The sequence below is a fragment of the Nothoprocta perdicaria genome, unplaced genomic scaffold, assembly GCF_003342845.1.
Source record: "Nothoprocta perdicaria isolate Ctin4 unplaced genomic scaffold, notPer1 scaffold_75, whole genome shotgun sequence".
Lineage (NCBI taxonomy): Eukaryota > Metazoa > Chordata > Aves > Tinamiformes > Tinamidae > Nothoprocta > Nothoprocta perdicaria.
The window spans coordinates 2290457-2317900 of record NW_020456032.1 but is presented as its reverse complement, the minus strand read 5'-3'; the positions used below and the strand labels follow the sequence as shown (position 1 = coordinate 2317900).

Below are 27444 nucleotides of genomic sequence, written 5' to 3'. Positions count from 1 at the left end.
CTGTGCAAATATAAGATCCCAAGATACTGCTGCAGTGGACATCTGGTGTCTTTGCTCAGGACCCATGGAAGAAGGCAAGGACAGCCAGGAGAGCATTTCCACATGTTTATAAATCTGATAAATACAAGTATAATACCCTGCCCACAACAATGGGGCAGGGGAGAAGGAAAGGGAGTCCCAAAGGTTGTTGAGAAAATGCTGCCTCATACTTGGCAGCTAGAGTGTACAAGACAGTTGGATTTACGCTGATGTGTCAAAAAGCTTCTCAATCATCTCGCCCACCTGGTCGACCTGGTATTTGATGTATTTCTCAGGGTTCTTGGTGAAGGGCACATTGCCATATCTGCAAATGAGACAACCCCTGAGTGACAAGSAGTAGGAACAGAGCAAGAGACACCCTCTGCTTCACATTCTCCGTAGGGAGAAAGGCTGTTCCCTCTTATATCCTTCCTGTGCCAGAAGGAACAGCTCTACTCCAGCATGTCCCACTTGACCCTGACAGGCTATCTAGTAGGGAGCAAGGGACCTAGTCACAATTGATCTCATGAGGTTTACACAAACATGCCAGGGTGGCTCAGAGCATTGTGCTAGCTCATTTTGCAMTGAACTAGCATCAGGGTGACTGCAGATACCCACAGCTCTGGSTAATACAGTTTGGGGATGTTTTAACAAGAGATACAGGGCTTCAGGAAAGTGTTACAGCTCAGCCTAGCTACTCTAGGTCCCAAAGAGTTCAGTGAAAGTCAGAGCTGATAATTTTGTAAACATTTGTCACCTGTTCAAGAAGGCACCATAGGTCTCTTTCACAATTGTTTTCTGTGCCCGTCGGATTTTGTCCCGTTGTTCCACATCTGGAATGGCCCAGGCCTTCTGGATCTTGCACAACTCCTCCAGCCCATCATTAAAACCCTGTTTAAAATGGAACACAGTGACCATTCTCATAATCCAAGTCTCTCCACCGATCTGATGGACCTTCCCTCCACCACTGACTACATTTGGTCTCATCCTGTTGGACTGTACTGACCACCAAGGGGATGTTCTGCCATTCAGGGGCTTCTTACCTTAAAGCGCTCCTTTATCATCTGCCTTTCTTTATCTTTTAGCTGCAACAAGGAGGGAAAGGATTTCTCTTAATCTTCCAGAAATAAATTTCAAAGAAATTCATCATTTGSTACCCAGCTCCCCATCCAATCTAAATGATGCCTCCCTACCTGCTTGGACCAAATTGCCTCTGCTAAAGCAGAAATAAGAGAAAGCTGCACTGGGCAGCACATTCACACATTCCCTGACTGACTTTCATCTGAAGTAGGCTTAAAGRGAGTAATTATCAGTAAGAATAGCCATAAAAGTAGACTTCTTTATGCTTTGGACCCTTTCTAAGGGAATGTTTCAGGATTTTGCAAACCCAAAATAGTAGCATTTGTTCAGGTAAAAAGATGAGATTGGAGGCAGAGATGAAAAGACCTGCATGAATGTGGGGCAGGGGAGATTAGAAGTCAATGCTGCTCTCCATCTTGCCTTGACCACAGTATTTACTGGTATGAGAAAGAGAAGACCTCTGGGCATTTCTAAATACAAGGGAAATGATTCAGACCATTTCTATCATCTCAAAAACATCCTTGTCTATCTTCTCACCTTCACTCCTGGTTGAAAGACAGGCAGGTTTCTCTCCAGAATGTAATCTGTCACCTTCAACCAGCTACAATTGAAATAATTTGGGAAAAAGGCAAAGAGAAGGGGTCATTCACCAGAACAGCTGYGTCTCCACCTACAACCCGAAAGGCAGTCCACAGCAACTGCTTTCTCAGTGACACTAATGACTCGGAAATCACAATACAAGCTGCTCTGTTTTAGGCTAATCCCTCCCACCACTCTAGCAGCATTGGCATGAATTTTCCAAGGAGCTCTCAAATTGAGAAAAAAGGAAAGGGAAGAACACGTGATGCTACCTGACCTGCGCTGGTAAGTCTGGATCTGCTGTTCAATAAGCTCCCGGTAAGATCTCTCTGCTGTTTTCTGGGTCACAGCCACCAACTGGATCAGCTCAGACCTGAAAGAAAAATCAGAAAACCTGAGAAGAGCTGACTCTTGTGCCTCCTCGAGGCCACCAGGAAGGCGGGACACATTTCAAGCCTTATCAAAAACATCTTTTGTTCTTATGCCTCCTCAAGGCTGCTATCAGAAAGGCCATATTTCAAGCTCTACCAGAAAAGTCTTTTGCACTGTCTACAAGAAAGGGGACCTTGAAAAGTACAAGTCAGGAAAGAGAGCTACTCCAAGCTACTTTCCAAAGTCATGCCTACCATCTTCTTGAGATCAAGAGTCCCTGCAACCCAAGGCATCTCTCTACTGCTGTTATCTTCCACCCTCATGTGAATGACATGAACCTGGCTGGACTTCAGGGAAGTTTATCCAGATACACACTTACTTTTCCAGAGATTTCAGGATGTAGTTGTAGTTGTTATGCAGAAAAATGGCACTCAAGGCTGGGTCTTCATAAACCTTGGACTTACTAAGAAGGTTAAGCTGCAAATTCCCCAGCACTTTGCCTTAAACAGGAAACACATGAGAGAAGATTTGCACAGAGTTTTGTCATTACTGGCAACCCAAAACCAGTGCCCTGCAGTACTGTGTCACTCCAGCATCACAGAGAATCACAGAATAGTTAAGGTGGGAAGAGATCAATCACCTTGAAGTCTGTTTGAACTAACAGCAAAGAAATGGCACATAATTCCACATAGAGATGAAATTACAATCATGGCTACTTAAAAAACCAACAAGTGTTGGGCTTGAAAGGTCCAACACAGGCAATCAGACTTAGCCCACGTACAAGATAGACTCATATCTCCAAAGAGTTGAGGGATAAGAGCTCTGCAGCACAGGGAACTGCTGCTTTGTCCTGTCCCAAGTTTGCAGTCCAACCTTTTAACTCCATCCCTCCCATGAGACTCCAACTCAGACATGGCCAGTGACACAGCTCACTCTTCACCCAAGAATGGGTAAAGTAGAGAACAGCTGATGGGCAGAAAGGGAAAGGTAGTACAGTACTCACAGATATAGGTACTCAGTAGCCGTCTGTTGAACTCTGAACTGTAGCTACTAGCTGAAGAGCTGGTCTCTGAAAAGGAAAGAACCTTACACCAGTTAAAGTGCCACGTAGGAGAGTACGTCTGTGGTCATCCTGTCTTTATTCTAACCAGCCACCTCCTTATTGCTACGGATTTAGTGCAGCACTCCTATCAATAGCAAAATTAGCTCCCTCCTTCCATATTGACTGTCGGCAGATTATCCAAGCGAAGGGTGGCAGTTCTGCACCCCATGATCCTTGTATCTGCATCAAGTGCTGGACACCCTGGCAGAAATCTCTCCTTTCCTTCACACCGCTCAGAGGACCTCCTCTTGATAAGAAATTGAGCCATTAAAACACATCTTCCCCATCATTTTGGCCCACTTGAAAAGGGCTTTTGGAGCACCAAAAATTTACATTTAGAAAACAGATGAGCTGAAGCAGCTAGCTGCAGGCACACAACAGTAACTGAAGCAAGCTGGAGGGCTCTGGAAAGTTTCAGCCATCCCTATGGCCTGCCTGGATCTGCACAAGGGACTGCACCAGCGTAGCAGCCTGCCCATGCAAGCAGCAGCTTCGGGCTGGCACAGGCTCCTCTGTCTGTAAGGGAGGGATGTCTCTTCCTGCCCTCGAGAGCTTGTGGCTTTGGGTCCCAGAGGACACCTACAGCAGATATCCCTTCCTCTCCTGGCCAAGGAATTTGGCAGCTGGGCCTAGTTTGGGTGGTTCAAGTTCATATGTACCCCACGGGAAAGGCTGAGGCTCCTGTTGCTGGGAGCTGAGCATACACAGCACAAGGTGCGACACAGAGAGAGTTTTCAGCCTCTTTCACTACATGGGACATACCTCACAGACTGCACGTGACAAGTCCTCCCTCATCTCTGCAGAACACTGGCAAGATTTACTTACCCTTTTTACTTCTCAATTATGTGTTGATTTATTTACCACTCATACAAGATAAAGAAATAATAATCAATCCATCACCAGAGTCCATGGCAATAGGATCAGGTACATGTAGGTAAGTCTGCTTACCTCTGTGGTCTAAAGGAATATTGTATGTGTCCCCAAGAACTACAAAGATTAAGGCAGAGCAGAGAGAAAAGGGAGGGAGAAAAGAAAGAAATACAAAGTGCAAAAAGACAGGTTAGAGACCATCATCTCTTCGAGAATAAAGCAGATATTAACACAGAGCAGCCAGACAGCCACATAGATAAGCAGGCAGGAGCCCCTCCAAGGCCACAGATGGAGCTGGAGATGACAGAAGAAAGGCCGAGTCTACAACCTCCTTCCCCTGCTAAAGACATGCACCTCCTCCCATGCTAAAGAATTAGTTGAAACCTGCTTTCAAGACAAAGGGAAGCCTCCTCTCACTTCACCGGAGCAGTTCAGCTGCTCCTTGAAGACAGTTACCCTGTACCTTTTTGGGAAGCTGATCCACCTGACCTTGTGACCAGAAACTGCCATTAGAACAGCACTCGGGAGGTAATTCACCGTCCCAAAGCAGATGCCTCAGTCAGAAGTCTCTCCCACTAAGATTCGCTGATATAACCACTTCTGGCCTGATGAGGCTTCGTCTAGAGTGACATTAGGCCCTGCTGCTCCACTGGGACCACAGCTCTCAATATTCAGGGCATAACTTGCAAGGAGATGTAATGCAACAAACAGCTTTGTCCCCCATCAGTGTCCTGTGCTGGAGCATGCCTATCTTTTGGATTAAGCAGCAGAGCTGTTTTTGCATGAGAAAACTCACTGACACAGAGCAAGGAGCATCTGGCACCAGATAGTCCCCAAGACCAGACCACAGATGGAAAGGGCAAGATTTAAAATACTTGGACTTTGGGTCACCTCATGCATGGCTCTGAGGTACTAAACGTCAGCTTAAGTTACCAAACCAGTTGATTACACTGACCTCACACTTAAAYAATGGAACAGACTACAAGGAGGCATTTCCCCCCCTCTCAAGCTGTCCTTACTCAGCATGATCCCTCTGTACCTAAAAACAAAATAGCTGGACCACATCTCTGACATTTTGTTATGTGAGCAATATAAAAAGCCTACTTTTAATTAGCCCTTATAACAGATGATCTCACTCCCATACTGACACTGGGCCAATCTTCCAGGACCGTTTTGAGGTTAAATGGCTGAGGTCACATCTCTTGAACTACAGTGCACTTCAGCAACTTCCCCGGGTGACCTCCAGGCAACACTCTACATGGTCATGGTGGGTTGGAGGGCAGACAAACCACAGGACAAAGGACAGGATGAAAACGTGCTCACAGTGCATGTGGAAGTTTGATTTTGTTTGATTTTTTTCTTTTAAAGGGAAGATGTTCAGACAATTTGGGGAARGGACTGCATGCCTTAACAAGCTCCTTGTATGTACCTTGAGATGCCAGCATGGCACCTGCTGTCTCCTGGAAATCCAACAACTGCTGCAGGAACAGGATAGCCTGGAAGAGATGTGGAGAATTTAACAGCAACTGGTACTGCGTCTCCTACGCTCTGCTAGGAAGCACTATGAAAGATCATGTCCCACCATATCCAAAAGCCTCCAAGAAGCAGATGACAACACTTTTGAGATGTTTGGYTTTTACTCACACAGTCACTTAGTACTTAGCAAGGGTAACTAGCTATAGTCTTAGTGCAGGCCACTCAATCCCCTTCCAATATCAATATATGTTAAGGCAAAAAATTCCTCTACCACTCTCATCAAAAAGTAGCCTCTGAAGAAGAGATTTTAAAGAAGGGATAGTTGAAATCATTCTCACATACGTTGCTGGTGAGTTCATGAACAGTCCCATCTTTTGGCATGTTATATTCCTTGTCTGGATCATTCTAAGAAATGAAAAAAAGACATAGAGCAAATAGGTAAGAAGGAAAAAAATGCATGTAAAATAAATGCTCCAAGTGAATGCAGGCTTATTTACACAGTATCCTCAGAGCAAGCCTCAACAGTGCCATCTTCTGGTGCTCAGAAACCACAACTCCTAGGACTACAACTGCTCAGGAGGACACAGGGTTTGTTCTGGGTGTCACTGCSAGCAGCTCAGCTCACAGTCTGGACAGGGCATTGATTGACCCTAGACTTATGCTGAAGCAGTTTAAAGTGAGCMGAGCAAAACTTCTGCACTCAGCAACTTTCGTTTCTTTTTTAAATAGGATTAAAGTATCAGACATCGACTTAATGTCTGCAGAGACCTGGAAGTGCATGTAAATTTATTTGTAGTATGTCTGGTGGGGTCTCAGGCAAAGACCTCTGTTTAATTCTAGGCATATTTGAAAACAGGGGCACAAAGCAAGGATTTTCCTCCTGTATTACAAATTGGTAAGTCAGAGAAAACATGGTCATGTTGAAAACAAGAAGCTGAACTAGAGGCCCTGCTCGCAAAAAAAAAAAACAACCAAAAACAAACAAACAACAACAAAAAAACCCACCAACAACAAAACACTCCAAACCTGCTGCTGGCTTTGCTAGAGAGAACAATGAGAGGAACCCAACCTTAATGTTGTCTGCAAACTCTTCCAGTGCCTTTGCACCCGTGGTCTCCATTGAGGTGATCAGCCCTGGCAGCTTGTTCTTTGTGCCTGCTGCAGTTCCCTGAAACAGTCCCATAGCAGATCCAAGAAAGTGAACAATCAGTATCTGATTTTGTCACCTACCACCCACTCCAGCATTTCAGTGTTATGCCAGAAGAAAGCCTACATTCATCAGCTAGCTAGTAAAGGAAAACACTGGTCCCCTTTGGTGTATAGAAGGGCTGGTCTTTGAGTCATGAGCTTCAGCTGGAAGCAAGTGAAGAGAAGCCTCACTAAACCTGGATGCTATTATTTATTACCTATACAAAACATGTAGGAACTTGCTAGACTTCTCAGCACAGATGATCTTCCACGTATTAGCAAGCTTCATCTAAACTAAGCTTAACATTTTCAGACATGAAACACCTTAGAGGGCATGGAAACAGCAGAATAGCCCAGACAATCCATCGGCAGCTCGTCACTTCAACTGGAGAGAAGTGCTGCTGAGATATACAGGCTGGCCCAGCATCTCAGCATGGTGCCTCCATGTCACTCCCAGTCCATGCTGGGAGATAGGCTCAGCACAGCTTTGTTCAAAGCTGCTGATAACCGAGACTTTCACCAAGTGTTCCAGSCAGGCTGAGCCACAGGACTCGCCCTAACTCCAGGACACTTACCTGTAAGACCTGATCAAATTCTGGCTTCATCTGCTTGAGGTGCTTGAGGACAGGGAAGATGGTGAGAACAGCTGAATAGTCATGCCGTATGATGGCTTTCCGGGCTGCGGAGACAATGTTATCCCCCTCCATGATCAGGTTATCCAATGACTCCTGCAACAAAGCCGGACTGTCAGAAAGCAGCAGTGTGAGCTTCGCTCAGGCAGTGTAATACAGCAACAGGAGACCTGCTAAGGATGTCARTTTAGCTGATAGGTCATGGGTGGTTCCCAACATTAGAACATGAGAGACTCAGAGCAGTTTTTCTCCAGGGTGACTGTCCCAGTTTACAAACATTCTCTGTAGGATAACCCTAGCAGGAATGGTGCTCTTGGATGCCGACAGTAGGTGGTTGAAACCACATCCTCACAACAAAGAGGAAGAGAAAAGGGATTTGCACAGATCCTTCACAAGAGTGGCCCAGATGAAAGATGCAACTGACCTGGATGAGGGAATCRAAAGTCTTCTTCTGGTGGTGCTCCGGGACAATTTCTGTCAGGAGCTGGTATTCACTCTGGGCCAGTTTGACAAAGGCACTAACGCAGTGGATGTATGCATCRATTTCAATGTCGAACACGTCGTCTCTCCCTGTGGGGGCAAGACAGACTTAAGAAACAGCCAAATTCACACTGAGCTTCCAGCAGTTCTGCTCACTCCAAGGCCTTGGTTTACACAAGGAGCACAAGTTTCTTCTGGAACAAACACTATTGGGTTTGCCCCCATTGTGGCCTAAGACCACAAACTCCTCTCCCCAGGCCCATCCTCTGGGTTTATACATGGAAAGCTGCACAAGCCCCACAGGAGGCACAAAGTCATCGGCAGTTTGGCACACGGGCACATCAGGACATCACCAGCAGTTTCCAGCATCATGACAGGAGGCATAGTTGCAGCTCTTTGTTTCTGGGACAAAACCTAAATTTAATCAAGGGCTTGAATAAAGAGTACTAAAATAGGGAAGTCTTGTGGCAAATTATTCAGTATCTATGGTTGTATTTTTAGAATTCCTTATCTCCGTCTAACATGCAGATGAAGACTGCTACTTTGCATCGACATTTCTGGGAAAAYCCAGGCTCTCTTGGAAGGCAGCCTCCTCCCACAGGTAGTAACCAAAGATGAAAAGCAGGCAGGTGAACATTAAATCCTGCAGAACAGGCAGGCTCCACATTATGGATGTGCCACACAGCACTGCAGACAAATGCAAAAATTCCAGTCCTGGTCTCCGAGTGTGTCAGACATCCACACTCTTGCAAGAAACTCAGCTGGTAGGCATGAGAAATGCTGGCAAGATAGAAGGGCACACACTAACTCATGCCAACCACTATCTGGATGTGTCAGCAGGACAGACACAAAAGGACTCGTGCCCCTGTTATTCAAAGGTCAGTAGCAACCATTGCAGAGCAACAGAAAAAGGCAGAGAAGCCCTTCTCTAAGCAATGGGCTGTGCTGCTTTCTTCCTCCCAGCAGGATCTGCAACTTTTGATGGAGAAAGGACAAAATCTTTGCTATGCTTGCAGGCCTCTCGGAACGATCGCGATACGCAAACAGGTCCCAGGATTTTTAGAACATGCCCTACAGTGGAGAGATCCATCACACACGTGATCCCACCCCAACTACTTCATCTCAGAACCAAACAAGCCAGTCGCTGCCTACAAGAAAGAGCCCCTCAGCATGGTGGCTGCCAGCCTTTAGTTTGATAGACTTGGCGTCCCTGTTTGAGGGCATGGGGCRTGTGTGATTAGTAGGAAGGAATTCTATTGAGAAGAGCCAGAGTTTTATAGCCAGAGAAGGCCCAAGCTTCAGGACTGCCCGTGTAGGTGACGGTCACTGGCGACTACTGTGAAACATGCTGAAAAGAAGGGATGTTAGCCAGCTTGTTACAAAGGGACAACATGGTACTTACCAGTGCCCGGCCCATGCTTGTCGCTCAGGGTATCGGAAAGGTGTTTAACTCGTAAATCATGCTCATGACCTAGTGAGATGTCAGCCGGCACAAACAGAAGGCGCAATTTATCCAGGGTGGTTACAGCATGGATGCTCACACTGGCTGGAAGCCACTTCAAGCTTGGCTTATTTGGTCTGATGGACATTTTCCTACATAATCCTGGGAACGCTCCCTAACCAAAGCCCTTTGTTGGGTTATGCAGCAATTGCAACCTTTCAAAACCTGATGAGAAGTGTGAAAAATCATTTTTCCCATATCACAGATGTCCCTTGAAACTCTTGGCATAAACTCTGAAGGGGACAGCAGGTACCTGAAGTCCAGTCTGTACCTGTGACTCTTACAAGACCAAACATGAAGTCTTTCTCCGGCTTAGCACTGTGGAATGATAGCCACCATCCAGGCTTCAGTAGACTATGATATAGGCACTGAGGAGATCTGTATCAGACAAGGACATAGTAGGAGGCAAAAAAGGTCTAACAGATGCTTTGAAGCCAGTGACCTCTGTTTTTCCCTACCTGGTACAATCTTTCTGAGCAGAGGAGATCAGAATACAATAGGAGATCCCAAACATTTAGGCAGGCAATCAAATGGAAGTTGTAAAGACAGTGCCACACGGGGCTAGCTGTGGTCTGACACTTCTGCATCAGGTTTGGAAAGGTCACTTGGAAATTGAAGGTCTCAAAGTCCAAGCAAAACGGAAAAAGAACAAAAACACCAAAGGCAGATGTCACCAGAGCAGAACAGAGTTTCCATTAGCCCGGACGGCTGAGGTTGCTTAAATGCTTTAAAGCAAGATTCTTTTATTTATGTTCATGTGCAAATGCTTCAAAATTCAAACACTCAGTTCAGAGAAGTGATGTGGGCCTCCAGTGTCTCCCTGATTCCCCAGGATATTGCTCTATCGGATACTGTCCACTGACCACCGGGCTAATGGAAGCTCTACCTGGAAAAGCAAGGCTGAGAGACAGAGAAGCTCAAGGGTGAAGCTAGAGCTGTGATTACCTTCCATAGGAATGAGGTTAGAGGCCCCCTTTTTCCCATCTAGACCATGCTGAGAGTACTGTTTCAGAAGGTTCTGAGCCTTCCGGATCGTGCCTGTCACCAGAGCCAGAGAGAAAAGACAAGAAGACCTAGAAAATGAGTGAAAGAAAACAAAACCAGAACACCAGCCCTTCACCAGCAATAGCTACCCTGCCCAGGGAGAGGGCACTGGGCACCAGTGAGCATGCTCAGTACACAAACGTGAGCCCCAAATGTATGGCCAAGTGCGCCAATGTGGTGGCATTTCCAGGATGTCTTCCTTCTTTGAGCAAGGGCATAAATTCCAATCAGTGCTACAGATTCAGGAAGCGTTTGGGGAGGCAATATGGCTGGGYGAGAAGATGTAACCAGAGAAGAGGAGCAACAAACATCCTTCTCTGCAATGACTATTTAAGTGAGCACAACACATCCAAGCACACAAGGCTTAGTTCCTTGCCTGGGATTCAGAAGCGGGACTTTGTGCTATGCCCAATCTTACTGATAGCCACAAAACACTGCCTGCTCCCACAGCCACAATCCCAGCTGCTTGGCCAGATCTGCAGGAGAAGATGATTTGTCTGAGAGGTATTTTCTGAGCATGCTCAATATAGATCCATCAGGAGACCCATGGCCAATAAGGAATAATCTCGGGCTTTACAGAAAGCAACGAGAGGGTGATAACCTCAGGGCTCAAAAGAGAGCAATTGCAGCAGCAATTTCCATCATAGAAATAACAGATGGATTCTGCCCACCTGTGTCTAGCTCTCCACCCTACTCTAAATCACTTCTCTAAGGAACTGGAAATCACTTAAAATCATGGAGGGGAAAAAAAAAGACACTCAAGTTAAAATAATTTTACTTAAACAGAAGACGTGACTGAACAAAAGCTGATGCTGGATGCAACTAGGAAGCACAAAACAAAGGATTAAYATGACAACTGAAAAATAAGCACTGTTTCCATGTTAAATAAAGTTAGTGGTCATGCAAAAAGCTAAAGCTACCATGATCACAAGCACATGGAGACTTCCCACAGCAGAGCCTTGATGCTCCCTGTGCAACAGAGAAAGGAAAGCTTGGGGAAGGTGCRAGGAGTTTGTATAAGAGACCCAAATGAAATAGAACTGCATAGAACAAACAAAAAAAAAGGGTCTAAAATAGAAGTGATGCAGCCAAAATTAGGAATTGTTCTGTTTAAAGGTAATAAAAGCTTCAAACATGCATAAAGGCCGACTTCCATCAGCAATGCTGTCAGCTACAGCACAGCCTGGAAGGGAGTGTGATCTGTCCCAATGTTGAGGACTCCTGTCCTGAGGGGAAGCCTAAGGACACACTGCAGAAGAGGGACCTGGTGTTGGGAAAAAACTTCATCCCATAAAGAAAATTACCACAGGGAGAAGAAAATACCAGGTCCCTAAAGGCCCTTAAGGAGCATCCATCTGGCCTGGAACCTTCCCCTCTGTACCACAGCTGGGAAGCTTACAACTAGCTATGAGAGCTATGCAACTTCTTCCAAGTTTCCTGATGCTTTTCACACCCAGGACTTCCACTTTACTCTTAGCTGCTTTCAGAGAAACCTTAATAACTCATCTCTAGCTCTTGGCTACAACAGAATGTGCCTCCAAGCCAAGCAGGAATGAGCAGGGCCGTTGCAAGCTCTGCAGATGTGCTCCAAGCCCTTCGGATTGCTGCTGCGGTGGTCTAGCTGACACAGCAACTTGACCAACACACTGCTCTTCTACCTGGTTTCTTTCAATTTCCCATTTACTTTTAAGCATAAAAGAAACTAAATCAGACTGAAAACCTGAAAAACAACAGAAGGGACAACTGCTGCTGTTGCCAACAGGCTCTCCTTTCATGGGTATGCAGCACATTTCTCCACAGCCTGCTCTGACAGTTTCTTCTCCAAAACGAGCTGCACTTCTTGTTCTCCGAGATCTGCCCTTCTTTTGCTGCGCTTCCTTTGCATAAGCAGTTATCTGCGTTTAGGCTGATGCACTCCACGGGTTTCCAGGCATCACTTCAGTGCTGCTGTATCCTCCGTACTTAGCACTGTAATTAGGCTTTAATGGATTCTAGCAGAAACCAAACACCTTCATTCCATGATCATTTTTCCCATTAGGCAGCTCACAAACCAAATGGGATGACGTTTCTGCTACTAATGGAAGCATGTCCTTCCAGCTCGGCAGTGATCACTATGGGAAGTGGGAACAGGCTCTCTACTTTGCCATAGCTCTCCCCAGTTTTCCCTCAAGTAGCACCTCACTGTTCCGTAAATTGGAGCAGTAAAAACAGTAAAAGGGCTCACCTGCACCTTGCTAAGAGCCAAAAAAGATCCCCTCACACTTTTGCTACTGTAGCCAGATAGTGAAATATATWTTTTTTTCAGGTTTTAAGGCACATATAAGGCAGTTTTCCAATGCCTTCTCCTTCTCTCCTCCGCTAGGCAGCTTTCAAATTAAAAAGGACAATGTGTCCTCTTCTCCTGAGCACTGACTGCAGAAGCCTGAATAAAACTGTCTGAAGCTCTCTGGCTTTTTTGGTTTAAGCAGACAGACTAGGTGCCCCTAATGGTTTCTTATGGCTTTATCTTTCACARGCTCCTAGCAACTGAGACAGCTTTGAGCTACCTGCTGTTTTCAAGCCAACTGAAGAGCACTGAATCTATAGGCATCACAGGAAAAGAAGGGGAATATTTTTTCCTTAACATCTTATGGACAGATGTTTGCAATAGAAGGTTTTGGAATCTGAAAACACTTTTACTTGCAGACAGATGGCTAACATTTCCAGCTAAAACTGAAGAAAAAAAGCCCACAGATTTCTCCACCAGTCCAATTTGCCTTGGCAAGTTTCAGTGAACAGGAGACAATCTTGCTTAAAATACATCTCCAGCACTTGCAGATCTGCAGCTGCACGTCGTAACAATGGTGGAAAACACAGGGAAAACCAAGAGGTGAAACAATGATGGAGACAAGGGTGTTCAGAAACAATGCACAGATACGGAGCCTATTCCCCAGGATCCAACTTGGCACCTGGAGATTCCTGCCTTGTTKCCTTGTCCCCAATAACTCACCTTCTCCTCCAATACTATTACCCTTGCCCTTTGCTTGTGGATAAAAACATTGCAGCACAGCAGATTTAGTTTGTTATTTATCCTTTGCAATAGGTGAAGTGTTTATCAGGGCATGCACTGGGATATTCTTCCTTAAGGAAGGATAATTTCCTTCCTTTAAGGAAAAAAAGTTCAACTTGTTGGAACCATGACAAAACCCTTCTATAAAATACAGTTTGGGAGGTGAATTGATTTTACTCACTGAAACAATAGCACAGAAAAAAAATCTTTGTCCACATTTAAATAAAAGCTAGGATCAGGAAAATCAAATGCCACCAGATAAATACTGCTACGCAGAAGGCCACCAGTACCAAAGTTTAGACCTTCACCTTGGGAGTTGTCCTTGAAAGCTGATGGAACCACAGAAAGACATGGTAATCTCCACTCAGAGACTTTTTTTTTTTTTTCATTTATATTTCATTTCTCTTTTGATCAATTTAGTACCTGGAAGAGACAGCTGGTGTATGAAGTTTAACTGTTGCCATTCTTCAAYAGGCATCAGGCTATTGAAGGATGAACCAGGCTAGTTCTCTCTTGTTATTCACAGGAAATTGGAGATAAATTAGTCACTGTTTTTCCTCGAGATTGACAATACCCCAATGGATCACAAGACACATGTCTCCATATATTTTGAGCTCTGCAAGAGCATTCAGACTATGCTGTGCCTGTGGTTAAAAAAAAAAGTAAGCTAAGCAGAAAGAGGCTGAGATTTCCTGATGAATCTAGAGTCAAGACACTATAATGAAGAGTAATTTTGGATGCCCATATGGATCCATACTGGAAAAGCCCAATTTAGAGAGAACAGACAATTGTGCTTTCTAAATATGTGGGCTCTTTTCTGTACTCTCTACATCAGCATCCAGGATCTGAAGCTCATTTGACAAAAAGCCTTTAAAAAAAATAATATTATCTAGGGAACTCTCTGACTAACTTAAGAGTGTAGGGGAGATGTATCTATTTGCTGACCACTTCTCAGCAGTCAAATTCCAGGGATCTTTCAGTGTCACATAGTAACTGTGTGAAATGCAGACAAAATCCTATGCCAGAATCTGCCGCTCGAGTTTCCCATGACTACAGCTAACTTGTGCCAAAACCTCTCGACTACAACAGAGCCCCACCTGGCATCCTCCCCATCAGAAACTATAGAACCACAGAAAAAATTCACCTACTGGAGTCATCTTGTTGGGCAAGGGCTACTGTTGAGAATCGCAGCACAAATGTCTGCTGTCATGCTTTGCAGCAGCATTAAATGTTGCTTTATATCCATCTGCAGYTCACTAATTCGGCTTGGCAGGAGGATATTGCCCTCTACAGGTCTTTTAATATCGATGGCAATTTTTTTTGGCAAATACAGGAAAGCTAAATGCAGGATATCTCTTCGCCAGGCAAGTCTCTAATGTCAGAAGAGGGGGAAAAAAAATCTTTAAGACAGATTCACCACTCAGGAGTCACTTGGTCCATCAGCTCTCAGGAACAGCTCCAGGGCACAGCAGCAATGGCACAGATTGATATAAAAGCCCAGAGAAGCCAGCTCCAGATATCCCAGCCTTCGTCAGGCAGATCTCCCTTTCCAAATATCCCAGGCACACCCTCTGCTTTAGCAAGGAGGGCCCCCACAAAGCTTCTCTGCACACAGAAGTAAAGAGCAAGCACCCGGGCCAGGACACGCACACAGAGACACACATTACCTGGGATGAGGACTGCATTCACATCAGGGGTATAAAAATAAACACAACACAATTAAAATGAATCTTTCTTTTCCTCCCTCACTCCATCCCATCCATTACCCATTTCTACCTGCATCTCAAGTTCTACTTTTYCCCTGAATCTGGTAAAGCTATTTAGGAAACACGGGAAAAAACACTGAAGGAGGGGGAAATACTTGCCAGATAAACCCCACATTTTTCTGACTTCTGTCACCATTACGTGCATGGCAACACGGTGCTGTGGCATGCAAGCTAAGTGCCACCTTTCGCTAACTCGCCCCACACCTGTGCCCCAACTAGGTGGCACGTTTCAGAGACTGAATTTTGGGATAAATTTGGCTTCATCATTCCAGRTTGAGCAGCACATGGGAGTGATCAGTTTCACTGCTGCAAAGAAAGCAGCAAAACTCCACTAGGAGGAGGAGTGTCTCTTTCCCATCTCTTTCAGAGGTGGGCTGAAGCACAAGTTTTTATAACTTTTTAAATAACTTTGGAAACAACTTGCCAAAGTTCGATTAAGGACGACTTTGGATCATGTTCAAAAGGACCTAGTTTCCATTCCAACTCCTGATGAGTTCTTGGCTTTCTAGGGCTGTAATAATCTACTCTAAACTAGCATTTAGGCTGGTGTGTCTTATCAGATCCACATTTTCCATCCACAGTGGCACAGGCTACGTTCCATGCTGCAGGGATGAAGACGTTCCCATTGAGATATGCCCAATCATATTAATTTTCAGCCTTCACAGGTCTCGCTTTACTGAGGCCCTTGATCATTTAAACAGCCTCTTCTCTCCCTGTTCACAGGTGCTCTCCTCCCTTTACACCCACACACAAAACTGACATAATAACTTTGATAAATCAAGACATAATGTGTCATAACCTCAGTGCTGAATCCAGTGCYGAGAAGGGGTGCTTTTCTCCAAATTCCTACCCCTACTGCTACCCTGACGGCACCTTCCAGACCTAAAGGTCGGCTCAGCAGTGAGAAGACCTGTGCAGGTCTATCTGCTACCCAGGCAAGATGATAAACAGCAAAAACATCCACTTCACAKGGACTCACCTGGCCTCTTGATGGGCTTTTTAGTGGGGGTGTCCTTCCTTTTGTTCTGAATGGCAGGAGAGTAGGGGACCCCTGAGGAGGAGCTGTTCTTACGGAAATGATCTTTCAGACCCTTGATGGAGCGATCCAACTGGATAGATCGGATTTGGAAGTAAACAGTCATGAAATCTAAGGAGACAAGGTAGAAAGAGGATTGTAAGCAAACAACAAACACTCTGTATAATAAAAGAAACCTTTCCTGAAACATGCTGTTTCCCAAGGGGAATTTACCAGCATTGACGAGGGTTTCCCAATAAGACTTTCCTCTATTTTAGGCAACTGGACCTCTTTGGAAAGGGAGCTTCACTTTATATTTGTATAGCGTCTGGGACAAGAGGATCTTTCCAGACCCAAATTGCTAACATCACTGCACTATGCAGTAAATAGACTTCCACAGAGTTCTGCAGAATCCCCAAATATAATAGAAGGAAGCCAGAATACAGACACATTAAATGGAAATAACAACTTAGCACAGAAGAGACAAGACGGAAGAAAGCGTTTTTCACAACTGAGAAACTAGAGCAGACACGCTAACGAACATTTCAAAAAAATCACAAAATCTGAAGCAGAATCCAGACAACCACTAGAAATTCATCATTCCTAGAGAAAGCCTTTCCTGTCCTGACACAGCGCTGATACATCATCTTTTGACTTCAAAGCTGAGAACTGCCTTGTTAAATTTATCACACTCCTGWAGAGCTGTGGTCTCTCTCTGTCCCTCTTGTAGCCACAAGTAATCAACTGCAGGCCACCAAGAACCTGGAGGCAAAGCCAGACACCTTCTGCAAAGCCATGATAGGGCTACGGGAACCAGCAGGACATGGGTATCACCTATATCTCTGTCTGTGCATGACAAGCAAGACTTTTTTTTTTACTTCCCTGCCAAGGACTAAACCCTTCTACACCTAACACCCGCATTTTTCTTCTAGAACAGCCTTCCTTCCCATGCAGTGTTCACTGAGCCCTCCCACCACACACAAACTTCCCACCATGACCAGAAACGGACTGGTTTTGGTGTTCATTGTCTGAAAGTAGAACAAAAAATGCCTATCAAAATAAGATACACACACACACACTGGAGTTGTCTCCTTGGATCCTGAAAGAAACAGTTCTTACGCAGCTCGTAAGAATGATTGCCATTCACAGTAAGCACACTAAACCCTACTCAGAAGTAAGATAAATAATTGACATGGAGAATACTTCGAGTATTTGCACGTATGCAAGAGTACAAGTTTCCTGTGATGAGTTCACAAAGTCATTCACCCCGAAAGAATAAGTCAATAAAGGAATAGAAAGCTGACTAGGATCCACAAGCAAAGCTGTACAGTTCCACAGGTAACTCAACACTCCATCTTTGCATTCAATCACTTGGGATAACCCATCAGAGAGCACTGGAGAGCTACAAGGGTAGGGTCACCCGCAAGGCTACCAACCTTGATTCCTGCCRTTTTCCACTAGCCAGCCAGAAATGCGGATGATATCGTGCAGGACGCTTTCTGGGAGGTGCTCCAGAGACATTTCCTCCTGGGTCTCCATTTCATCATCCCCACTGATGAGGTCCAGGATGAGGATAGGTGGGACTGGCTTCGTGTGTCGCGTCATCAGGCTGCGAAACTCTGTTTCCAGTGACTCCTTTCCCCTCTCAAAGAGGGATTTCTGGCACAGAAGAGCAGAAGGATAGAAGAAACACAGCGTTTCTGCCACCGGTCACTCAGGAGTCAAAACAATCACTCTGCAGCGTTCCTAAGCGCTGCAAAGAGCCACATGCTTCAAACTCCAACAACACACGTAACTAAGAGACTTTTAAAGTGAATTAAGCACAAAAAAGGCCTGGAGGTTGCTCAGACTTCAAGTAGGATTGAAACTGCTTCCTCATTCTGCACAAACAGTAAAAGGACTGACAAGATCTACTCAGAGGAAAGTTCAATCAACTCCAACACATGCAAGATACGCTCTCAAAAGTCCTACTGGCAGAAAACATGAAAAGAGCAAAATGCCACAAGCAGAAATAGTGCCAAGCTCACAGCAGAAGTCCAAGCAACCGCTCCTTCAGCTGTGCTCAAACACCTCCTTTGCCAGGCAACAAGCCCATGAGTACTCACAGTGGGACAGCAAGTTGCAGGGCAATGTTTGTCCCTCCTCACCCTTGCCAGGTTTCAGACCCAGGACCTACCACGCGATTCAGCTCCGGACTGTCTGGATTGTTGTCCTGGAAATATTCCACCGCCTTCTGGATTTTGTCCATGCAATTCAAATACTCCTCTAGCCTCCCAGTGGGACTGAGGGGAAAAAAARGAAAAAAGAAAACAAAACAAAATGCTTACACTGATTCAAGGACAGAAGAAAGAAGATAAAGGTATCAATAAAAGACCAGACAAGACGCTGGACAAAAACAGAATGGAAAACTTCAATTCCCTTTTCTCCTATTAGGAGATAATAGGATTCYTTTCACCTCCACTCAATGCCACAACAGAAAACCCAACTCCTGCAGCAAGGGCAGAAGTACTGGTCACTCAGCAGCCCACGGCTCTCAACCTCATCCTCCTCTCCCAGCCAGACTCTAACTGGAAGCTAAAAGAAGCTGCACACCCCATCCCAGAGAAAGGGCCATCYCAACAAGCTAACAGAGATGAGGAACAACTCAATTTAACCACAGTGTGGTGACAACACTGACAGGGCATGAGCARTCTTTGAGGAAAGGTCCCCAGAAAACTGCTGAAGGTCTAGTCAATAAGTTTCCTAGGAGACCAGCRGTGGGTAATGAGAGTGGGAGAGATACAGGGAGCAGTACGAAAAGTGTAGGGAGTTGATTCCAAGCTCCATCCCAAAAATGGGCTGAAGCTTCCCCATAAGATCTAGCTGCTCAATTCACCCTTCTTTTATGATCTTCTCTGTGTCCTTAGCCACATGGTAGTAACTGATGACATGATCCAAGCAGGACAGAGTCTTCTCCACGTTCTCCTGCAGGCGCTGCAAGTTCTCTGTCTGTTTATGGACAGGGATGATCGAGTTCTCCAGCTTCATCAAACGACTTTCAAAGGAGGACAGGATAGAAACCTACTTGCCAAGAGAGAAAGAGAGTTGAGGATACTCTTCCTCATGGATTCACACAGTAAATTAACAGCAAGAGCAGGACAGCCAGGACCCTTCAGGTCTCAGCTTGTCCTTTTGCTATTTTACTAATTTGCTATCGCTCCTTCAGCTGCTGTTAAACCCCCTCGACATCTGAATTTCCATTAATACTTACAAATAGATAATCTACTATTGTGATGATCCATCAAGATCAATTTTGCATTGTTGGGAAAGGATGCAAATAACATACCAAGACAATACAAAGAAGAACAAAGACTTATTTGAGAGTAGAAAACAGATCTACAGGAACTGCCTGGATGCACCTTAAATAAGGGCAATAAAACATCCTAGCATCCACTTTGCTCCACACCAAGAAACTCAAAACTGAAACATGCACAAAAAATAAAATAAAATAAAACAAAATAAAAACCACAGGAGTGAGAACTCTGATTATCTCTTACACTACTAACACTTGKTTTTTTTAAGGATACTGTGTGATAGTACTTTTGAAGGGTGTAAAACCTCAGGACACATCTCAGTGTCCAATTGTCATCTGTTCAAAAAGATGTGCTCCTATGTTGTGTTTTTCAAACTCTCAGGTGGTGCCTCTATGACTTCCCTCAATTGCTGAGCTCAAAACTGGACAGAGATCTCTAGCTAAGGGCTCACTRGCACTAATGAGAGCACAACAATTACTTTCTACCTCTTACACAAAACACTCCTAAAATAAACTCCAAACAAAACCTGCCTTTATGAAGCAACAACACGATGTTGTTGCATAATCCAACTTGGGGTCTATTAATACCTCTTCCCACAAGGGAGGACAGCTTGTAAAGGACGAGACCAAGAGCTCATTTGAACCCAGCTCATCTCAGGAGAGCAGTTCAAGACTGAAACATTCACCAACCTTCTCCTTTGCCCCACTCGCTAAGGCTAAAACAACTGCAGAGTGATGCCTTCCTCTATGCATCTCTGAKGTGCACACTGAGAGCCTTGGAAAGGATTCTCCTAAAATACAGCAGTTCTAGGTCCAACTTGCGAGCTCAACTTCCCACAGTTCTCCTTACCATGTTTTTTGTGAGYTGGTCACTTTTCTCAAGGCTCTCTTTGATGAAGGACAGAGTTTCTTCTTCCTATTATGAAGAAGAAAAAAAATACCCTTCAATCCTGAGCACTGAGTGTTTATTAGACACAAGGTGAGGACCAAACAGCATATTTGGGTTTTTATAATTCCTGTTAAACACCACAGCAAACCATGACTGACCTGATGGTAAGACCATGCTTTACCATGACACCTTTTAACAGAAAACAAGATAATTAATGCAAGATGAAACCTACTTTATGAGAAAGAAGGTTTTTAAGGATTACACATTTTCCTCCAACACTTTAGCAAGCCCCAACACCTTTACAGCACACTTTGCAGTTAAGGCACGGCATAAAATTAACACTTTTGGGGCAGAGGCGCCCTGATTCAGGCCACATCTTTCCCTGGATGCTCCCTGGGGTTATTCTGGGGTCTGGAAAAACCAGGATCTCCTGGATGAAGAGATCCTGGATGCTCAGCGGCCTTGTGAATCCAAAGCAAAGCCACAGCCAAGGGCAGGTTTCAGAGAGGTTTCAAGCCACAGAGGCCCTCTGCTCCCATAAGTGTCCAAGCAGCCCCCAAGGGCAAAAACCCATGGGGAAAACGAGACCCTGATCGGGAGCTGAAGCTCCGAGTGCCCCGGGAGACGCCGCAGGCCCCACGGTGGGGGAGAACCCGGGCGACAAGCAGGGACYCAGGCCCGGTATCCCCCAGCAGCAGCCCCGGCAGCCCTGACCTGCTTGAGCTTGTCCTCGATCTCCCTCCTTCGCGCCGACACCTCCACGGTAGGGATCATGGTGCCACGGACCGCCCGGCGACCACAGCGGCCGCCACCACAGCCACCCGCTCCGGCCGCCCGTCACCGGCACGGCGCCATCTTGGGAGCGGCGGGACACAGCGCACATGCGCAGCAGCGCCGCCCACCATCTGGAGAGTGGCCTAGGCAGGTGGGGGGGGACAAATCGCATGCGCAGTTGGCCGCACTTTGCGGCCATGTTGGGAGAGGCGGAGAGACCAGGCAGCCATATTGGGAGTGGTGTGTGGGCCTCCCCAGTGCGGCCTTTTCCCCCCAGTTTTGCCTGGGAAACAGCCTGGCTCCTGTATCCCCATTGCTCCCCACGAGGGAGCCCAGATCCTCCAAACCACACGCGTRGACAGGGCTGTCCGCGTGCCCCTTTGGCAACAACCACCAGCAAATGGAGGAAGCACGGGCCACCCTCCTCCTCGAGGCGCAGGGTCTGCCTCCATTCCATGCTGCACCCTTGGGGCCCTCATGGCTGCAATCCGCGCTCAGGAGTCACTGGGGATGAGCCCGGGGCTGCCGTACGTCCTCCAACACCACTGTGATCAAACGCGGGGAGGCTCTGYGGGCTTTGCCGCTGTGCCCCTTCTAAGTTAAACATTCCTGCCCATGAAAAGTAGGGACAATYAGAAGCCCGGCAGGGTCCAACTGCTCTGGGATGTGAGCGGAACACACGAGTTTGTGCCTTTACAAATAAAGGGAGTTATCCCACGTTCTTTGCCTGATGAGCGGGACAAAGCGGTAAATGCAGGAGGGAGGATTGAGCCTGAGCCGTGAGTGAGCAGAACAAAAAGCGTGTGCCAAGAGCTGGGTGCCTTTACAAAGGAGGGAATTGCTCCCCTTCTTTGGCAACGGGACCAAGGAGTCAGCTGGGCTCAGGGGAGACCRGGAGGGAGRCAGGGAGGGCACAGCACCTTGGGCAACGGGGACAAGAAGAGGGCATCCCTCGGTCGGGAAGTTAGGGTGAAAGGGGCCGGTGTCCTCCAGCAGCTTGAGGGACCCCACAGGGCTGTGCCTGGTGGAGTATCCCTTTATTCGAGTAAAGCCTTAGGACTCCTCCGGCTCCTTTTTGGACATTTGGTTCTGGACAGCGAGATTTTCCACACGGATATAACCCTCCGTGGGGTCTGAGGGAGACGGGGGGCGCTGGGGATGGGGACGCGGGTTGGCTCCCGCTCTGGAGAGCAGCCGGACATGAAAGGAAATCCTCCCCTCCACTAAGCCTCAGGAAGGCTCTTGTCTCGTCGGGTGCCATGTGCTCCTCTGGGCTCGGGTGCCAGAGGTATGGGCAAACAATGGCCTTGACAATCCAGTGATAGAGCTTTATGTCTCCTGCAAAGCCAGGAAAAAGGCTCTGTTGCCCTGCCGTGGGATGACCTACCCTGTGGAGCAGAGCAGAGGCTCTGGATTAGCCATGTGAGGCCCTGTTCTGCTGGCCATTTCCCTCCTCTCCTTCGCAGGGCAGCACCATGCCCATGTAGGTCCCTGTTGTCATAGCCCCAGTGCGACTAAGCTCCCTTTTCACCCGTGTGTCGTGGTGCCCGCGTGCACTCCTTTCGCTCCGGAGCAGAGCAAGCACCGTCCACCGCATCCCGCATCCTTTGCAGGGAGGAAACCAGGACGCAGGGCTGGGGCAGAAACCCTGCAGCATTAACCCGCAGGCACCAAGCACACTGCACCTGGCACATTCAGACTGCAGAACATTCCCCCGGCTTAGCACGTCCCCGCTGCGCGGCGGGGCCCGTGGCGCCAGCGCCGCCTCCTCCGCGCGCCGCCATCCCGCCATCCCGGCCTCTCTTCCCGCCGGCGCCCGCCGCCCGGCCGTGCCGCGCGAGGGAGCGCGTTCCCGCCGGCCACCCTCGGGCCGTGACTCAGCACCAGGAATGCTGAGTGGCCCTTTCCCTTGCTGCGCAGATGGAGGGAAAAGCCTCCTTTCCTCCCTGGAAGGAGGGATTTTCAAACCAGGCATCCAGGCTGTCTCTGCGCCTGGATTCTCGTTGCAATAATTCGTTTGTTGCATGCTCATCTGGAGTTGCTGGGAGCATCCAAATATGCCAAGAATCACTTTTCTGACAAACCTTGCAAAAATCCTGACAGGTTTGGTGATTGGGTAGCCCTTGAAGCAAGGATTGCCTCCCCCTGCCTTGTGAAATACCCTTCACCCTAGGATGCATTTCTGTTTAAAAGTGGCTATTTATTGCAAAATAACAGTTATGTCTGCCCCCCTCTCCTGCAGCTGGGGTTTATGCGGATCCTGAGCATGGCAGAAAATTACACAACATTCTTTTGGGGATGAAGCGGAGAGGAGCCCCGCAGGGTGACCTGCCTACAGGGCGTGCGGGAATAGTCTCTGGTGGCACTGCCACCGTGACGAGGCACCCGGCCTTGCCGTGCTCCCCGGGGCAGCCACACGGCAAAGGCGATTAACCTTAAGCCACATTAATCTTTAGCCAGGAAAATCGGGAGCTGGCGGAGAAGCCCCCAGATTTCCCTGCAGGATGGGGTTAAAGTGGAAGCGGGTGAAAAGGCCAGCGAGGGGCCCAGAGGCAGCGTGACCCCAGCACGGATGCACGGGATGCGCCTGGGCACATGCTGCCTGGATTTGGAGGAAGCAGAAGGGAGCCAGATGCACTTTGGCCCCGCCAGCTTCACTTTGACCTAACCTGTGTCCAGAGCATCCCAATAAGGCTCATAAACCCCCAGAGCTCCCCCAAACCCAGCTGCTCACGCCGCCAACATTGGCATTTGGGCTCTTGCAGCGTCCCAGTCCAATACCACCTTGCGCAGCGGGAATAGGGACAAGACCCTCTCTGGGACCACACTAGTGTCGCTGCTTGAGGGGAACGGATGTGTCCTGGCCACTGCTGCCCTGAGCACCYGAGCAGGATCTCTCACTGCGGGACAGGGCGTTCACAGGACTCCGCCACCAGCACCGGCCTCAAATCCCCATCTCTGTCACAGCCCCCAGCTGTGCTCTCCCTCTCTCTGGCTTTATTTGCCGAGGGAATTAAGGTCCCGCTGGGAAAACCTCCCCTGCACCCGGATAACTGCCCGCAGAGCCAGCTCTAGAGGGCTTTCTGTAAATGAACAAGGATTAGGCAGGCTCTCCTCACTGCCACGTCCTCAGTGCTCCCCAGAGCGGGACACGCAGCGGAAGGGCATGGATGCGGGTGTCCTCACCAGCCCCCCAAGGCCCTGGTGCGTCCTGGGGACAAGCGCACRTGGCCGAGCCCCTTGGCCCCACTCCAGGTGTGGGGAGAGGAGCTCCGGGCTGGGAGGAGCGTGGAGCTGCCGCGGAGGAACGCAGCGTGGTGACCTCCGGGTGTTTGCGCATTCCTGGAGGCTAACACRTCCCGTAAGCGAGAGCTGCCCAAGCGGAGCGTCCCCTCCCACGGGCATGGCCCCTCTGGCTGCTCTGTCCATGGATCCAGCAGCTGGACTCACGTCYGTCCCTGCAGTGACATGGGTTGGGCCCCAAATGGGACCCCCCCCGAAAAGCTGGGATGTTGGCATTTCCTATACAGACTTGTGGGGCCACCCAYACCCTGCTGCTCTTGCCCTGGACTAGCTCTGTGGCCTGGGGTTGCTGTGAGTGGCTTTTGCTCCACCATGCCAGAGGTGATCCGCAAACATGCAGCATTTTCCCATCCAGGAGACTTGCACGCCTGAGACCCAGGTGGGATCAGCCACAGGATCACCCTAATCCCCCATTGCCGTCCCTGCTGCCGGGTTTGCCCTGGGAAGGCAGCGGGACTCATAGGAGAGCTCAGTCCTGGGAGGTTCAGGCTCTGGAAACAAGCACCAAAGTGGGCACTTGCTTTGGGTTCCCAAACTAAGCTTTTAACCCATATGCAAAGCAGCAAAAAGAAATAGTGGGAAGCAAGATGTCCTCGATGCCCCCAGCCTGCAGCAAGTCACTTCAAAATGAAGATTTTTAAAGACCCCCCACACCAGTGGTTCCCTTGCCGGCATGCCAGGTGCAGCGCAGCTTCCCAAGGAGCAGGCAGCAACGCTGGGACTCCCGCGGTTAGCCCAATGCCACTGGTGTGCRTGCTGGGGACAGCCCCATGCCACCCCTCGCCCGTGTGCCCTCATCCCCCAGGACGCCTGTGGCGAGCAGAGGGGCAGAGGAGGAAGAAGATGCCGGGGTGGAGGAGGATGCAGGGCGGACAGGGCATTCCTGGCAGTGCCGTGTGACGCCAGTCCCGTCGGAGCGTGGCTGGCGGCACCGCTCCCTGACGCAGGACAAGCCCCAACCTGCCGGCACATTGTGCCGAGGACAAGAGCCGCCTGCCCTGGGGACACGGGCAAGGAGGGTGCCCAAGAGCGCCTGGCCYGAAAACAGGGTGCCCTCGGGCAGTCCCGCTCGTGGCAGCAGAGTGGAAAGTCCCTCTGGGACCGGGTGAACAGGCTTTAGGCCACGTCCAGCCACATCCAGTGACCTCCTTGCCAGCYTCAGTGCCCTATGGAGCTGTTGTGCCCGTCACAACAGCTGTAGTGAGCGGCGCAAGGTCTCGGGCCAGGCTGCAGATGGGCTTTGCCCCCACGTGGGTTTCCAAGCCCCCTTCCTCGAGGTGGCCCTGGACTGGGCTCCCCATTGAGGACAGTGCCCACAGGCAGTCCCTGGCCCAGCCCTGCACGAATCCCATGGGATGTGGCGCCGGCAGCAACCTCCTCCGGGAGCCTTTGGGTGAAGCCTGGGAAGTTCTGGGTGCYCGCTCCACACCTTGGCTTTTCCCGACCTTCAGAGGTTCCTTCATTGCCATGCAAGTCCCATSCCATGCTGTTCCTCCTCTATCCCATGGACTAGCCTGGGGTGTTAAAACAGGCTTATTTTTTCCCAATGAGAAAAGAAGACCGGGACCAGAGCAGGGGGATGAGATGGAGGGGAAAGGAAAAAATAATCTGGGGGTAGAAAGARAGGGAAAAGCAGAGCCGGGACCTCCTCCACCCGCACAGCCCCAGGCCCAGGAGACAAAAGGCGGCACAATTAGCATCTCCAAACAGAGCCAAAATCGTGGAGCTGTTGATTCTGGGCGTCGATTTTCAATATTTAGAATGATTAGCAAGTGAAAGCAGATGGTTGCAAGCATGGCGCCGTGCCAGCGCCACACTCAATGGAGGAGAGAGACAAGGCAAGAGGAGGAGAGAAAAGAAGGGCTTCTGTGTATATTTTTCCCTCACTCTGTGAGCAGGAGATTGGTTTGAGGTGTCACTGCTTGCCCATCAGGGAGGGATAATGGATGAGCCCATGGTTGGAAGAAATAGGAGAAATAAAGGATAATTGCCAGGTGTTCCATAGCAGCAATGGGCACTGCAGGTGGCTGGGGCCAGGGTGGCTTTGGGATCTGGTTGGTCCTCGCTGTCCACTGCTTGGCGGGGACAGGAGAGCGGCGGCACTGCRTGCAGCATCTGTCCCCAAAGGTCCTTGTTTCCCACTGCCCCTGCCAGCTGCTCCGGAGCGCCTAGGCTGATCCTCGTGGATGGCCTGGGATGGGACCGGGGGAGGTGACCCTGGTGCCAAGCCATCCCTACTGGAGCCTGGAATCCACCTCCCATTGCAAATTGCCCTCTCCCATTGCAAATCCCTGCTCTGYGCTCCATAATCCATCTGGTGGATTACAGGAGGGGGAGGAAATCCCCAGGGAAACCTTTGGGAGCAGCCACGAATTGCCCTGGCACCACCTCCCGCTCCCCGTGCCCAGCGCTGGCCGGGGGCGCCGAGCCGGAGGCGCCTGGAGCAGCAGCACAAGGAAATCCAAGGAAACYCCCCGGCAGCTCTGGCCCCCCGCGCCACCCGCGCACCGGCAGCACTGGGGAGGCGGCACCGGGCGCCCTGGCACGGGTCCAGCCCTGGGCACCCATCCCAGTGCGGCCGTCAAGCCTGGACACGCCAGGGCCGCCACCGCCCCGCCACCCGTCCCGCGCACTCGCGCTCTCCGCGCGCCCTCCCCACTGGGAAGGGAGCMGGGAAAAGAAAGAAATCCCCAATCCCTCATTAAAAAGAAAACTCCCTTCCAAGTTCGTTTTGTTGCTTTCCAAAGATGGACAAAACAAGGTTGCTTCGGGCCTCGCCTGGTGCCTCCTTTATATTCACACATACCTTTTTATTTCTCTCCCTTAAAAACCCTGCCTGGCTCCAGCAGGGTGGAATTTCTTTTTTCTTTTTTTTCTTTTTTCTTCTCTGTTTCTCCCCAGCCCCATTTTTCCCCCTGGGGAACTTGGGGACAGCCCTTGGTGCAATGTAGTCATGTCCCACACTTCCCGCATGAAGGCAAGCAGCAACTAAGCCCATCCCAGCCCTGCAGCTC

General features: G+C 48.7%; 1 protein-coding gene across 10 annotated transcripts; it reads right to left on the bottom strand.

Annotated features, from left to right (window-relative positions):
- Positions 1 to 95: 95 nt before the first annotated feature.
- EXOC7 (exocyst complex component 7) lies at positions 96 to 21220 on the bottom strand. 10 transcript variants are annotated; one of them, XM_026051365.1, is made up of 22 exons: positions 21068 to 21220; positions 20315 to 20380; positions 19048 to 19232; positions 18349 to 18454; positions 17609 to 17831; positions 16137 to 16304; positions 15059 to 15070; positions 10244 to 10336; positions 9200 to 9268; positions 7742 to 7887; positions 7261 to 7413; positions 6567 to 6665; positions 5840 to 5902; positions 5451 to 5517; positions 4100 to 4138; positions 3053 to 3118; positions 2429 to 2549; positions 1955 to 2050; positions 1636 to 1699; positions 1062 to 1103; positions 776 to 909; positions 96 to 343 (listed from the first exon to the last, which is right to left on the bottom strand). In XM_026051365.1, exons 1-22 carry the CDS (start codon positions 21125 to 21127, stop codon positions 241 to 243), a joined length of 2175 nt encoding a protein of 724 aa, XP_025907150.1. In that variant the 5' UTR covers positions 21128 to 21220; the 3' UTR covers positions 96 to 240. The 10 variants fall into 10 exon arrangements, with proteins under 10 accessions (XP_025907150.1, XP_025907151.1, XP_025907153.1 ...); XM_026051366.1 differs by lacking the exon at positions 4100 to 4138; XM_026051368.1 differs by lacking the exon at positions 9200 to 9268.
- Positions 21221 to 27444: the final 6224 nt, after the last annotated feature.